Source organism: Oncorhynchus gorbuscha, linkage group LG24 (genome assembly GCF_021184085.1).
Source record: "Oncorhynchus gorbuscha isolate QuinsamMale2020 ecotype Even-year linkage group LG24, OgorEven_v1.0, whole genome shotgun sequence".
Classification (NCBI taxonomy): domain Eukaryota; kingdom Metazoa; phylum Chordata; class Actinopteri; order Salmoniformes; family Salmonidae; genus Oncorhynchus; species Oncorhynchus gorbuscha.
The window spans coordinates 5,219,483-5,234,482 of record NC_060196.1 but is presented as its reverse complement, the minus strand read 5'-3'; the positions used below and the strand labels follow the sequence as shown (position 1 = coordinate 5,234,482).

General features: G+C 45.4%; 1 protein-coding gene across 4 annotated transcripts in view; it reads left to right on the top strand.

Moving 5' to 3' along the window:
- Nucleotides 1-15,000, top strand: part of LOC124012069 (lipopolysaccharide-responsive and beige-like anchor protein) — a 419,063-nt gene that overhangs the window by 157,617 nt on the left and 246,446 nt on the right. For all 4 annotated transcript variants that reach the window (XM_046325448.1, XM_046325446.1, XM_046325447.1 and 1 more), the window contains one exon: nt 9,354-9,520. In XM_046325448.1, coding sequence (XP_046181404.1) covers nt 9,354-9,520 — 167 coding nt within the window. The remainder of the gene's footprint in view (nt 1-9,353; nt 9,521-15,000) is intronic.

The following is a 15,000-nucleotide window of genomic DNA, read 5'->3' as shown; positions in this document are numbered from 1 at the left end:
TACCCTCAGAGAGAGAGTACTTACCCAGCAATATTCTATATCTCTGACTACCTCTACCCTCAGAGAGAGAGTACTTACCCAGCAATATTCTATATCTCTGACTACCTCTACCCTCAGAGAGAGAGTACTTACCCGGGAGAGAGGGGGAGAGTGAGAGGGGGAGAGAGACTAGTATCCCAGTGTCTGGCTCTTCTCTGTGTGTAATTAAGTCCCTAGGTGATGCCTCTTGCACCGATCCTCACATCATTATCTTTGCCCAGCTGACCCAGAGCTGTGAATAGCACATATACGAGCACCTCCTCCCGACTCCCTAGTCCCCTTTACTACATACTAACTGACACTTTAGTCTCTGGAGTAGGGCTCTTGCCTTGCCTACTATCTTTGTTATCCCATAGAGGGACATCATTTTATTGATTTCATTTTACTGAGGAGTTGGAGAGGAATTCTTGGAAAGGGTAATTATGTTGTATAGTATTGAAGAAGGCTGTGTATTCTTCAAAATAAATATGTAGAATAAGCAGATTCTCAAGTGCAATTGAATGCATTTTTAAGGCAGACACAATCCTGATGTGGAGTTAAATGTACAGCACTAAAAGAAGAAAGGGCATGTCCTTGGTGCGTTCCTATTGTTATCTCTTCTGTTTGGAATCATTACTCTGCATCCAGACAACTAGCCGAGCGCAAGCCAGCGTTCCAGAAGAAGTGGATTATTTTTCATCTGCAGCGCCTCTGCCTTCATTTGACTATTTTTCACCCCGGAGAGGGCAGTTAACAGGTGTGATTCGTCACGTGCTGGCGCGACCTTGGAGTGCTTCTGGAGTCAGAGTGGATGGAACCTTCAGCCCAGCTTAGACTAATGGTAGCTACTGATTGGAGCGGGGCTTGACACAGCTGCTGGTTTGAGCAGGGAGGGAAGGCGGGGGGGGGGAGAATGGGAGAGGGAACGAGGAGAGCGAGAGAGTGAAAGAGAGGAGAGGATGCCGCTGGGAGGAGAGATGAAGAGTCCTGCCAACTAGGCATTGTGACCAGTCCATTAAAAACCCACAGTAGCCACAGGCGAGGGACAGGAGAGAGGGATGAGAGAGATACTTTGATAAGTGTTGCGCCTGCGTTAACCTTGATGGCCACTATCGGGACGATGCATGCCTCTGGGATCTGTTTGGCTGGATGAGATTATATTTTTTCCTCAGCAGGAGAAATCAATACTCTGCGAGCGCGGCGTTGACAGGGGCATCATTTCAGAATTGAAGTGGCTGTCAGACGTCGACATTCAATGACTTTTGTTCGCCGTTGTGCTTTTAGGCCTTCATTTTTCTCCTTGGTCTTTCTACAACCCCCAAACTCTTTGTCTGAGTTAACCTGATGGTGTTTTATGTGGCCGTTTTAAACTTGAGGGCAAGAGATCAAGTGCGAGGGGGAATCTTCTTCAGAAACCAATTGTTTCAGCATCTCTCTTTTGTCTAGTAACCCCTCCTCCCATCGTTCTGTAAGGAATTCCTTATTCCTAGGAATATTTGCATTCCCTCTCAGAACACGACAAGGACACGCACCCCGGGCGGACAGGTTCCCCACTTAAAATGAGACCCTCCGGGGACGGCTTGTCGGCGGATGTGAGAGATTGGAAGAGGAGCGCGAGACAACGAGGCGATAGCCGACCCCTCTGTGTGTCTCTAGCTGGCTTCTCTACTGCACCACACAATGTCATGGCAGAGAGTACACATCAAGCATTGCTTTAATAAGATCCCACTGTCGTGTGTGTGTGTCGTCGCCCGTTTCTCCAGCAGAACCTTGAGCACTTTGTGATGTCATGAAACGAGCGCCTTGAAGGCTGAGACAGTGTGGCACAGAAACATTTCAAGGTCCTTGGCTCTGTCACTCACTGTAAGTGATAAACACAGGCTTTATATCTGGTAATGAGGCCTGTATCCCCACTCACACCCTCATTATACTGGTGAACCCCTCAGGCCCTGATGGGAGAGCGTGACAACAACTACAGCATTTAGAGGGGGGTTGACAGCGTATTATTCTACACGCAGAAACCTATGCCATATGTTCTGGCCTTTTGAATTGCACCCATGCAGTTGAGTCAGTGGATTTGTATCTGTGAGATGTGCTGGAATTCCTGACCTGTGTGTGTGTGTGTGTGTGTGTGTGTGTGTGTGTGTGTGTGTGTGTGTGTGTGTGTGTGTGTGTGTGTGTGTGTGTGTGTGTGTGTGTGTGTGTGTGTGTGTGTGTGTGTGTGTGTGTGTGTGTGTGTGTGTGTGTGTGTGTGTGTGTGTGTGTGAGACTTCATGTTGTCTTCTCATATCATAATCCTAGTGTAATTTAGCCAGTGGTTAGGCCTGTTTCCTTTCTAAATCACACAGACGTTTCTCTGGTTATTGACTTGAGCTTTGCGTGAATTGTCCGAGACACATCTCCATGTAATTTACTCGATTAATGCCAACCCATTATCAGTCTGTCTTCTCCGGGCACCGTTTTCCACCAGAGTAGACGCCAGCGCCCGTCACCCTCCGACCCTGTCAGCCAGCTCATGTAATGGAAGGTGCTGCCCATGATTACACTGTCTCAAGTCATAAGGTCTCACGTCATGCCGTCCTCACACACACACACACACACACACACAGCTTCCTCACGTGCTCGCTCGCTCGCCAAAAGCCTGTCTTGTGCCTTTTACCTCTGACTTCACCATCATCTGACTTCCTCTTTTGAATCTGGCTACCAGGTAGACTAGACATTGATCCTGATGTCTGAATCTGGCTACCAGGTAGACTAGACATTGATCCTGATGTCTGAATCTGGCTACCAGGTAGACTAGACATTGATCCTGATGTCTGAATCTGGCTACCAGGTAGACTAGACATTGATCCTGATGATTAAATCTGGCTACCAGGTAGACTTGACATTGATCCTGATGTCTGAATCTGGCTACCAGGTAGACTAGACATTGATCCTGATGTCTGAATCTGGCTACCAGGTTGACTAGACATTGATCCTGACATTGATCCTGATGTCTGTATCTGGTTACCAGGTAGACTAGACATCGATCCTGAGATTGCCGCCTCGCTTCGCGTTCCTAGGAAACTATGCAGTTTTTTTTTTTTTTTACGTGTTATTTCTTACATTGGTACCCCAGGTCATCTTAGGTTTCATTACATACAGTCGAGAAGAACTACTGAACATAAGAGCAGCGTCAACTCACCATCAGTACGACCAAGAATATGATTTTCGCGACGCGGATCCTGTGTTCTGCCTTTCAACCAGGACAACGGAATGGATCCCATGCGGCGACCCAAAAAAACGACTCCGTAAAAGAGGGAAACGAGGTGGTCCTCTGGTCAGACTCCGGAGACGGGCACATCGTGCACCACTCCCGAGCATTCTTCTCGCCAATGTCCAGTCTCTTAACAACAAGGTTGATGAAATCCGAGCAAGGGTAGCATTCCAGAGGGACATCAGAGACTGTAACGTTCTTTGCTTCACCGAAACATGGCTCACTGGAGAGACTCTATCCGATGCGGTGCAGCCAACGGGTTTCTCCACGCATCGCGCCGACAGAAACAGACATCTTTCTGGTAAGAAGAGGGGAGGGGGCGTATGCCTTATGGCTAACGAGACATGGTGTGATGAAAGAAACATACAGGAACTCATCCTTCTGTTTACCTGATTTAGAATTCCTCACAAGCAAATGTCGACCGCATTATCTACCAAAAGAATTCTCTTCGATTATAATCATAGCCGAATATATCCCCCCCAAGCAGACACATCGATGGCTCTGAACGAACTTTATTTGACTCTTTGCAAACTGGAATCCATTTATCCGGAGGCTGCATTCATTGTAGCTGGGGATTTTAACAAGGCTAATCTGAAAACAAGACTCTCTAAATTTTATCAGCATATCGATTGCGCAACCAGGGGTGGAAAAATCTTGGATCATTGTTACTCTAACTTCCGCGACGCATATAAGGCCCTGCCCCGCCCTCCTTTCGGAAAAGATGACCACGACTCCATTTTGTTGATCCCTGCCTACAGACAGAAACTAAAACAAGAGGCTCCCACGCTGAGGTCTGTCCAACGCTGGTCCGACCAAGCTGACTCCACACCAAGACTGCTTCCATCACGTGGACTGGGATAGGTTTCGTATTGCGTCAGATAACAACATTAGGGAATACGCTGATTCGGTGTGCGAGTTCATTAGAACGTGCGTTTAAGATGTCGTTCCCATGGCAACGATTAAAACATTCCTTAACCAGAAACCGCGGATTGATGGCAGCATTCGCGTGAAACTGAAAGCGCGAACTACTGCTTTTAATCAGGGCAAGGTGACTGGTAACATGACCGAATACAAACAGTGCAGCTATTCCCTCCTCAGGGCTATCAAACAAGCTAAGCGTTAGTATAGAGACAAAGTAGAATCTCAATTCAACGGCTCAGACACAAGAGGTATGTGGCAGGGTCTACAGTCAATCACGGACTACAAGAAGAAAACTAGCCCAGTCACGGACCAGGATGTCTTGCTCCCAGGCAGACTAAATAACTTTTTTGCCCGCTTTGAGGTTAATACAGTGCCACTGACACGGCCTGCAACGAAAACATGCGGACTCTCCTTCACTGCAGCCGAGGTGAGTAGTAAGACATTTAAACGTGTTAACCCTCGCAAGGCTGCCGGCCCAGGCGGCATCCCCAGCCGCGCCCTCAGAGCATGCGCAGACCAGCTGGCCGGTGTGTTTACGGACATATTCAATCAATCCCTATACAAGTCTGCTGTCCCCACATGCTTCAAGAGGGCCACCATTGTTCCTGTTCCCAAGAAAGCTAAGGTAACTGAGCTAAACGACTACCGCCCCGTAGCACTCACTTCCGTCATCATGAAGTGCTTTGAGAGACTAGTCAAGGACCATATCACCTCCACCCTACCTGACACCCTAGACCCACTCCAATTTGCTTACCGCCCAAATAGGTCCACAGACGATGCAATCTCAACCACACTGCCCTAACCCATCTGGACAAGAAGAATACCTATGTGAGAATGTTGTTCATCGACTACAGCTCGGCATTCAACACCATAGTACCCTCCAAGCTCGTCATCAAGCTCGAGACCCTGGGTCTCGACCCCGCCCTGTGCAACTGGGTACTGGACTTCCTGACGGGCCGCCCCCAGGTGGTGAGGGTAGGCAACAACATCTCCACCCCGCTGATCCTCAACACTGGGGCCCCACAAGGCTGTGTTCTGAGCCCTCTCCTGTACTCCCTGTTCACCCACGACTGCGTGGCCACGCACACCTCCAACTCAATCATCAAGTTTGTGGACGACACAACAGTGTTAGGCTTGATTACCAACAACGACGAGATGGCCTACAGGGAGGAGGTGAGGGCCCTCGGAGTGTAGTGTCAGGAAAATAACCTCACACGCAACGTCAACAAAACTAAGGAGATGATTGTGGATTTCAGGAAACAGCAGAGTGAACACCCCCCTATCCACATCGATGGAACAGTAGTGGAGAGGGTAGTAAGTTTTAAGTTCCTCGGCAAACACATCATAGACAAACTGAATTGGTCCACTCACACAGACAGCATCGTGAAGAAGGCGCAGCAGCGCCTCTTCGACCTCAGGAGGCTGAAGAAATTCGGCTTGTCACCAAAAGCACTCACAAACTTGTACAGATGCACAATCGAGAGCATCCTGGCGGGCTGTATCACAGCCTGGTACGGCAACTGCTCCGCCCACAACCGTAAGGCTCTCCAGAGGGTAGTGAGGTCTGCACAATGCATCACCGGGGGCAAACTACCTGCCCTCCAGGACACCTACACCACCCGATGTTACAGGAAGGCCATAAAGATCACCCCGCTATCATCCAAAAGGCGAGGTCAGTACAGGTGCATCAAAGCTGGGACCGAGAGACTGAAAAACAGCTTCTATCTCAAGGCCATCAGACTGTTAAACAGCCACCACTAACACTGAGTGGCTGCTGCCAACACACTGACACTGACTCAACTCTAGCCACTTTAATAATGGGAATTGATGGGAAATGATGTAAAATATGTCACTAGCCACTTTAAACAATGCTACCTAATATAATGTTACATACCCTACATTATTCATCTCATATGCATACGTATATACTGTACTCTATATCATCTACTGCATCCTTACGTAATACATGTATCACTAGCCACTTTTACTATGCCACTTTGTTTACATACTCATCTCATATGTATATACTGTACTCGATACCATCTACTGTATCTTACCTATGCTGCTCTGTACCATCACTCATTCATATATCTTTATGTACATATTCTTTGTCCCCTTACACTGTGTATAAAGACAGTAGTTTTGGAATTGTTAGTTAGATTACTTGTTGGTTATCACTGCATTGTCGGAACTAGAAGCACAAGCATTTCGTTACACTCTCATTAACATCTGCTAACCATGTGTATGTGACAAATACAATTTGATTTGATTTAAAATCTGGCTACCAGGTAGACGAGACATTGATCCTGATGATTAAATCTGGCTACCAGGCAGACTAGACATTGATCCTGATGATTAAATCTGGCTACCAGGCAGACTAGACATTGATCCTGATTATTAAATCTGGCTACCAGGTAGACGAGACATTGATCCTGATGATTAAATCTGGCTACCAGGCAGACTAGACATTGATCCTGATGATTAAATCTGGCTACCAGGTAGACTAGACATGGATCCTGATGATTAAATCTGGCTACCAGGTAGACTAGACATTGATCCTGATTATTAAATCTGGCTACCAGGTAGACTAGACATGGATCCTGATGATTAAATCTGGCTACCAGGCAGACTAGACATTGATCCTGATTATTAAATCTGGCTACCAGGTAGACTAGACATTGATCCTGATGTCTGAATCTGGCTACCAGGCAGACTAGACATTGATCCTGATGATCTGTTTCTCTTTTTTCATCTCACTGTCGCATCAGGATAGACCCTTCATGTGCCGTTTCCACCGCGGTAAAGGGGGCCTCCTCTGGTTTCTAATGGCACTAGGCCGTTCATGCTATTTTACTACCCCCCCCCCCCGCTCACTTTGAAATTAGCGGAGGGGTGATGTGTTGCAAAGTGTTCCCTGACTCACTCAGTGCCCTTTGTTTTGTCAGCCTATTGGAAGAGTAGAGGATGGAGGTTATTATGTCGTCATCTAGAGCTAGCAGGCTGAGTATGGAAGAACCAACAAGACCCTAGTAGTCTAATATCCTCTGTATGACGATTTCAGAGCAGTGGAACGACCCCCAGACTCTACACTCTGACATGTCTTTTCCACATCGTTTTACCCCGAAATGGAGGCCTAGTATTAATGGGCCTGTTATGTGTTCAGCTGTTTGCTTGTTATTTCAGAGGGGAGTCGCTCAGTGAATCTACTTCCCCTCGCCGCCGGGCCCGTTAGAAAAGCACACGTCACTATGGGGGACTAGGTGTTTGGGTCCGTGGTGAATGACCAGCGTGTTTACGATGATGTGTTTGAGGTGCAGCACTGCTGATTAGTGACACAGAAGTCACACGTCAAGACAGGCTGGAAAGAATGTTTCTGTTTCTGTCCCGTCGTAAAGTACAGACACGCGTTCGTCTGTTCCAGGGGTTAACATACATTTCACACATTCAGCACCGTTCTCATAACTCTGTTGTCTGTGTCACACTGCTTTGCTTCACCTTGGCCAGGTCGCAGTTCTAACTGAGAACTTGTTCTCAACTGGCCTACCTGGTTAAATAAAGGTGTTCTCAACTGGCCTACCTGGTTAAATAAAGGTGTTCTCAACTGGCCTACCTGGTTAAATAAAGGTGTTCTCAACTGGCCTACTTGGTTAAATAAAGGTGTTCTCAACTGGCCTACCTGGTTAAATAAAGGTGTTCTCAACTGGCCTACCTGGTTAAATAAAGGTGTTCTCAACTGGCCTACCTGGTTAAATAAAGGTGTTCTCAACTGGCCTACCTGGTTAAATAAAGGTGTTCTCAACTGGCCTACCTGGTTAAATAAAGGTGTTCTCAACTGGCCTACCTGGTTAAATAAAGGTGAAATAATACAAATATAAAATGAAAAATCCTCCCTTCCTCTCTTCTTCCTTTCAACACCACACACTGGCCTACACACACCACACACAAAAATCCTCCCTTCCTCTCTTCTTACTTTCAACACGCACACACACACACACACACGCGCACACGCACGCACACACACACGCGCGCACATGTTGGGCCATCATGCTTTAAGGTCAAGGACCACTCTAATGCCCCACAACAAAGACACGTAGATTGATAATTAGGGCCCAATAGCCCCTCCAGAATAGCCTTCCAGAATGTGATCCAGACCTATAGATTTCCTGTCAGGTATGAAAAGTCACCATTCCAATTGGAGAGGAGGACCAATCATTATCGAGCACTTTCCTGTGTTTACTCGGTTGCTAACGTTCCTGGTGAGGCAGGTTGTATTTGTAGAGCTGGGGATGTATGTGTGTGTTCTCCACCAATGGGCTGCTTTTTAGGTTCATTTCATTTGAGCATTGGGAATTGGATTAAGAGTTGCTGGTATTGGTGCTGTAACCTTTCAGTATCCAATGGATGCACTGAAATCACAGTAATATGGCCGGGACTTTTGCCTGAGGTACTGTACATGATAGTAGCGTGTATTTCTCATTTCTTTGTTGCTTGTATTTCTACACTACGTGGCTAACGGCTGTTAGAAATATGCAGTGTACTCAAATGTTTTCAGTCGGTTATATATTTCTTTATTTTACAGTTTAACTCGGCTTTATATTTTGCTCATTTTATCTTAGCACTGAAGTGGAACATTACGTTTTGGGCTGTTTTTTTCCCTCAGTATAGGTGTTATTGTATATACCATCTACTCTGAGTTCAAAGGCCATTTCTGATAACACATTCAGACAGAGAAAAATGGACCTCTGTTTCGTGATTCGGAGCCCTGGAGGCATTAGTAACTATAATGTCCGCTGTTATTAATCAACGTGACATAAGGGCCAGAAAATGACCCCAGATTTTGATTTGGTTTTACTCAAGGTAGCATTTCTACACACACACAGCTGCTAGAGCCTTATATTATGTTGTTTTACATGGTGTGTAGTAGCCTATACCATTTTTCCCAGAATACATGCTAGTTCCATAAATACAATATGAAGTCGCATACTATGTGTACGCAGTTTTCTGTTCAGAATAGATACCTCCTGGATTTCTCTTTAAATGTACTATAAAGGATTTTGTATTGAGCTCTGCACATACAATTCATTTGTAATGATGCTTACGTTATTGTGTTTTTGACAGAGAAGTTGACCTGTTGTCACGTTTTGTCTTTGACCCCCAGTCCCACTGTGCCCAGTACTCGGCTGAGAAGCGTGATGAGGAGAAGATGTGCGACCACCTGATCCGAGCGGCCAAGTACCGCGACCACGTGACAGCCACCCAGCTCATCCAGAAGATCATCAACATCCTGACGGACAAACACGGTGCCTGGGGAAGCTCTGCCTTCAGGTAAAAGTCTACGTAGTTCTACAGTCTACGTAGTTCTAAAGTATACGTAGTTCTACAGTCTACGTAGTTCTACAGTCTACGTAGTTCTACAGTCTACGTAGTTCTACAGTCTACGTAGTTCTACAGTCTACGTAGTTCTACAGTCTACGTAGTTCTACAGTCTACGTAGTTCTACAGTCTATGTAGTTCTACAGTCTATGTAGTTCTACAGTCTATGTAGTTCTACAGTCTACGTAGTTCTACAGTCTACGTAGTTCTACAGTCTACGTAGTTCTACAGTCTACGTAGTTCTACAGTCTACGTAGTTCTACAGTCTACGTAGTTCTACAGTCTATGTAGTTCTACAGTCTATGTAGTTCTACAGTCTGTAGTTCTACAGTCTACGTAGTTCTACAGTCTACGTAGTTCTACAGTCTACGTAGTTCTACAGTCTACGTAGTTCTACAGTCTACGTAGTTCTACAGTCTATGTAGTTCTACAGTCTACGTAGTTCTACATCTACAATCTAGAGCAGGGGTTCTCCAACTCTGGTCCTGGAGCTCTATTGGGGGTGCAGGCTTCCGTTCCCGCCCAGCACTAACACACCTTGTTCAACTAATCACATGATCCGTTTTTGGTCTTCAGTCTAGTTACACCTTCATCAGGTTCCACTCAGCACCATCACATGTTCAGTGTAAAGTACTGCGACTCTGTTCCAATCTCCATACAAACATACCAATTCAAATGAAGCAATGTATTGGGGAAATGGTCCGATTTTGCTGTTTTTTTTTTCCCCCCCAGTGTCCTAACTTCCTGCCCAAAATTCACATAATAACAACATTTAGGATTGGTATTGGTAATGGTAGAAATAGAGGATACACCTGACTTTTAAATGAGCCGTAGCTTTCCTTAGAGTACAACACATCCATTAAGACCACTGTAATGACTGTGTTCTCATCATCTCCCAGCCTCCCTCCTGGGAGTTAGTGATTGAGTTAGGTCCGCATCGGTGCAAACGCCGAGGTATGGGATGCATGATACACTGACTTTGGACAGAGATGAAAGAGATTTAAACAAAACCTCCAACCATTAAAACTATAGAAAAGCTTAGAAAGCTCAATGTTGGTTTCAACAAAACAGGCCAGTTAGAAGTCAATGGGGGTATTCCCTAATGATGGCCTGTTCTGTTTGTGTGCTGGCAGGTTGGGTACCGTATATAATGGTTGGAGAGTCAGCCTGCTGTTGGTCGGTTGGTTCCCTCTTGTTAGTCTGAGTTGACTCTCCTGAGACTTGTCTGTGTGAGCTCAGTTTGTGGTTGCTCTGGGGGACTCAGGGGGTCTCTTTCTCTCTCTCTCTCTCCTTTCCCCACATTAAAAAAAATATTCACTGGTCTCTTAGATTGCCTCCCATGAGTATCTTTCTTTCTCTCCCTATCTTTCTCTCTACTCTTCTTTCTCTCCCTATCTTTCTCTCTCCTCTTCTTTCTCTCCTCTTCTTTCTCTCTCCTCTTCTTTCTCTCCCTATCTTTCTCTCTCCTCTTTTTTCTCTCCCTATCTTTCTCTCTCCCTATCTTTCTCTCCCTATCTTTCTCTCCCTATCTTTCTCTCCTCTTCTTTCTCTCCCTATCTTTCTCTCTCCTCTTCTTTCTCTCTCCTCTTCTTTCTCTCCCTATCTTTCTCTCTCCTCTTCTTTCTCTCCCTATCTTTCTCTCTCCTCTTCTTTCTCTCTCCTCTTCTTTCTCTCTCCTCTTCTTTCTCTCTCCTCTTCTTTCTCTCCCTATCTTTCTCTCTCCTCTTCTTTCTCTCCCTATCTTTCTCTCTCCTCTTCTTTCTCTCTCCCTATCTTTCTCTCTCCTCTTCTTTCTCTCTCCTCTTCTTTCTCTCCCTATCTTTCTCTCTCCTCTTCTTTCTCTCCCTATCTTTCTCTCTCCTCTTCTTTCTCTCTCCTCTTCTTTCTCTCTCCTCTTCTTTCTCTCTCCTCTTCTTTCTCTCTCCTCTTCTTTCTCTCCCTATCTTTCTCTCTCCTCTTCTTTCTCTCCCTATCTTTCTCTCTCCTCTTCTTTCTCTCCTCTTCTTTCTCTCTCCTCTTCTTTCTCTCCCTATCTTTCTCTCTCCTCTTCTTTCTCTCCCTATCTTTCTCTCTCCTCTTCTTTCTCTCCCTATCTTTCTCTCTCCTCTTCTTTCTCTCCTCTTCTTTCTCTCTCCTCTTCTTTCTCTCCCTATCTTTCTCTCTCCTCTTCTTTCTCTCCCTATCTTTCTCTCTCCCTATCTTTCTCTCTCCTCTTCTTTCTCTCTCCTCTTCTTTCTCTCTCCTCTTCTTTCTCTCTCCTCTTCTTTCTCTCCCTATCTTTCTCTCTCCTCTTCTTTCTCTCCCTATCTTTCTCTCTCCTCTTCTTTCTCTCCCTATCTTTCTCTCTCCTCTTCTTTCTCTCCCTATCTTTCTCTCTCCTCTTCTTTCTCTCCCTATCTTTCTCTCTCCTCTTCTTTCTCTCTCCTCTTCTTTCTCTCCCTATCTTTCTCTCTCCTCTTCTTTCTCTCCCTATCTTTCTCTCTCCTCTTCTTTCTCTCTCTCTTCTTTCTCTCTCCTCTTCTTTCTCTCTCCTCTTCTTTCTCTCCCTATCTTTCTCTCTCCTCTTCTTTCTCTCCCTATCTTTCTCTCTCCTCTTCTTTCTCTCCCTATCTTTCTCTCTCCTCTTCTTTCTCTCCCTATCTTTCTCTCTCCTCTTCTTTCTCTCCCTATCTTTCTCTCTCCTCTTCTTTCTCTCCCTATCTTTCTCTCTCCTCTTCTTTCTCTCCCTATCTTTCTCTCTCCTCTTCTTTCTCTCCCTATCTTTCTCTCTCCTCTTCTTTCTCTCCCTATCTTTCTCCCTCCTCTTCTTTCTCTCCCTATCTTTCTCCCTCCTCTTCTTTCTCTCCCTATCTTTCTCTCTCCTCTTCTTTCTCTCCCTATCTTTCTCTCTCCTCTTCTTTCTCTCCCTATCTTTCTCTCTCCTCTTCTTTCTCTCCTCTTCTTTCTCTCCTCTTCTTTCTCTCCCTATCTTTCTCTCTCCTCTTCTTTCTCTCTCCTCTTCTTTCTCTCCTCTTCTTTCTCTCCTATCTTTCTCTCTCCTCTTCTTTCTCTCCCTATCTTTCTCTCTCCTCTTCTTTCTCTCCCTATCTTTCTCTCTCCTCTTCTTTCTCTCCTCTTCTTTCTCTCCTCTTCTTTCTCTCCTCTTCTTTCTCTCCTCTTCTTTCTCTCCTCTTCTTTCTCTCCCTATCTTTCTCTCTCCTCTTCTTTCTCTCCCTATCTTTCTCTCTCCTCTTCTTTCTCTCCCTATCTTTCTCTCTCCTCTTCTTTCTCTCCCTATCTTTCTCTCTCCTCTTCTTTCTCTCCCTATCTTTCTCTCTCCTCTTCTTTCTCTCTCTTCTTTCTCTCCCTATCTTTCTCTCTCCTCTTCTTTCTCTCCCTATCTTTCTCTCTCCTCTTCTTTCTCTCCCTATCTTTCTCTCTCCTCTTCTTTCTCTCCCTATCTTTCTCTCTCCTCTTCTTTCTCTCCCTATCTTTCTCTCTCCTCTTCTTTCTCTCTCCTCTTCTTTCTCTCCCTATCTTTCTCTCTCCTCTTCTTTCTCTCCCTCTTCTTTCTCTCTCCTCTCTTCTTTCTCTCCCTATCTTTCTCTCTCCTCTTCTTTCTCTCCCTATCTTTTCTCTCTCTTCTTTCTCTCCCTATCTTTCTCTTCTCCTCTTCTTTTCTCTCCTCTTCTTTCTCTCCCTATCTTTCTCTCTCCTCTTCTTTCTCTCCCTATCTTTTCTCTCTCCTCTTCTTTCTCTCCCTATCTTTCTCTCTCCTCTTCTTTCTCTCCCTATCTTTTCTCTCTCCTCTTCTTTCTCTCCCTATCTTTCTCTCTCCTCTTCTTTCTCTCCCTATCTTTCTCTTCCTCTTCTTTCTCTCTTCTTTCTCTCCTCTTCTTTCTCTCTCCTCTTCTTTCTCTCCCTATCTTTCTCTCTCCTCTTCTTTCTCTCCCTATCTTTCTCTCTCCTCTTCTTTCTCTCCCTATCTTTCTCTCTCCTCTTCTTTCTCTCCCTCTTCTTTCTCTCTCCCTATCTTTTCTCTCCTCCTTTCTATCTTTCTCTCTCCCTCTTTCTCTCCCTTCTTTCTCTCTCCTCTTCTTTCTCTCCTCTATCTTTCTCTCTCCTCTTCTTTCTCTCTCCTATCTTTTCTCTCCCTATCTTTCTCTCTCCTCTTCTTTTCTCTCTCTTTCTCTCTCTTTCTCTTCTTTCTCTCCCTATCTTTTCTCTCTCTCTCTTCTTTCTCTCCCTCTTCTTTCTCTCCCTATCTTTCTCTCTCCTCTTCTTTCTCTCCCTATCTTTCTCTCCCTATCTTTCTCTCTCCTCTTCTTTCTCTCCCTATCTTTCTCTCTCCTCTTCTTTCTCTCTCTATCTTTCTCTCCTATCTTTTCTCCCTATCTTTCTCTCTCCTCTTCTTTCTCTCTCTCCTTTCTTTCTCTCTCCCTATCTTTCTCTCTCTCTCCCTATCTTTCTTTCTTTCTCTCCCTATCTTTCTCTCTCCTCTTCTTTCTCTCCTCTTCTTTCTCTCTCCTTCTTTCTCTCCCTATCTTTCTCTCTCCTCTCCTCTATGCTTTGATCTTAGCGAGCCCAGTGATGTTATGGAGAGGCAATATTATATTACACACTCTTCTCTCTCTCTTTCTCTTTCCCCATCTCTCACTCCTTCTCTCTCTCTCTCAATTAAATTAAATTCAAAGGGCTTTATTGGCATGGGAAAGATATGTTTACATTGCCAATGCGAGTGAAATAAATAATAAACAAAAGTGAAATAAACCAAAACATTTTTTACAGTAAACATTATCCTCGCGAAAGTTCCAAAATAGTAATCTCTCTCTCTTTCTGTATATTCACACAACAAGGCCAAGCTATTTGCTATGCACCTCCGCCGCCCAGAGAGACTCTCCCTTCCCCATTACCGTGCCTTTCTTTCATTGTGTTATTGTGCTGCTACAGTATTGATGGTTTTCCTAATGGCTGCCGATGGGCCAGGCTGGGAGCAGGGAGCCGCTGGCATCGGGCCTGGGAGCCGGGCCCAAGCTTTTAATAAATCACAATCAGACCTGTGCCATTGCATCAATATTTTTGGTCAATTACCGAGAAGGTCAGGTGGCGCAGCTCTGCGACGGGGACCCCATGCAGGCAGCTGTGTGTGTGTGTGGGGGGGTGGATACAGGCTGTTCACACAGTCACACGCACAAGGACACAACACAGAGAGACGAACACGCACGCACGCAGACTAAAACATGTGGGTGCTGCAACGTTACAGAAAACAAGTGAGGGAGGGAGAGAAGACCCACACACTCCTTCTCTATCAGCGGTGGTGAAAATGAAATCTGGGAGCAACAAAGGGTTCACGCAGCCATGATTACGACCTTTGTCGAGAGGTGGAACATTCACGAGCTCCTATAAAGACGTATTCCCTAAAGTTTCTATTCAATAAAGGGGCCGAAAATGAA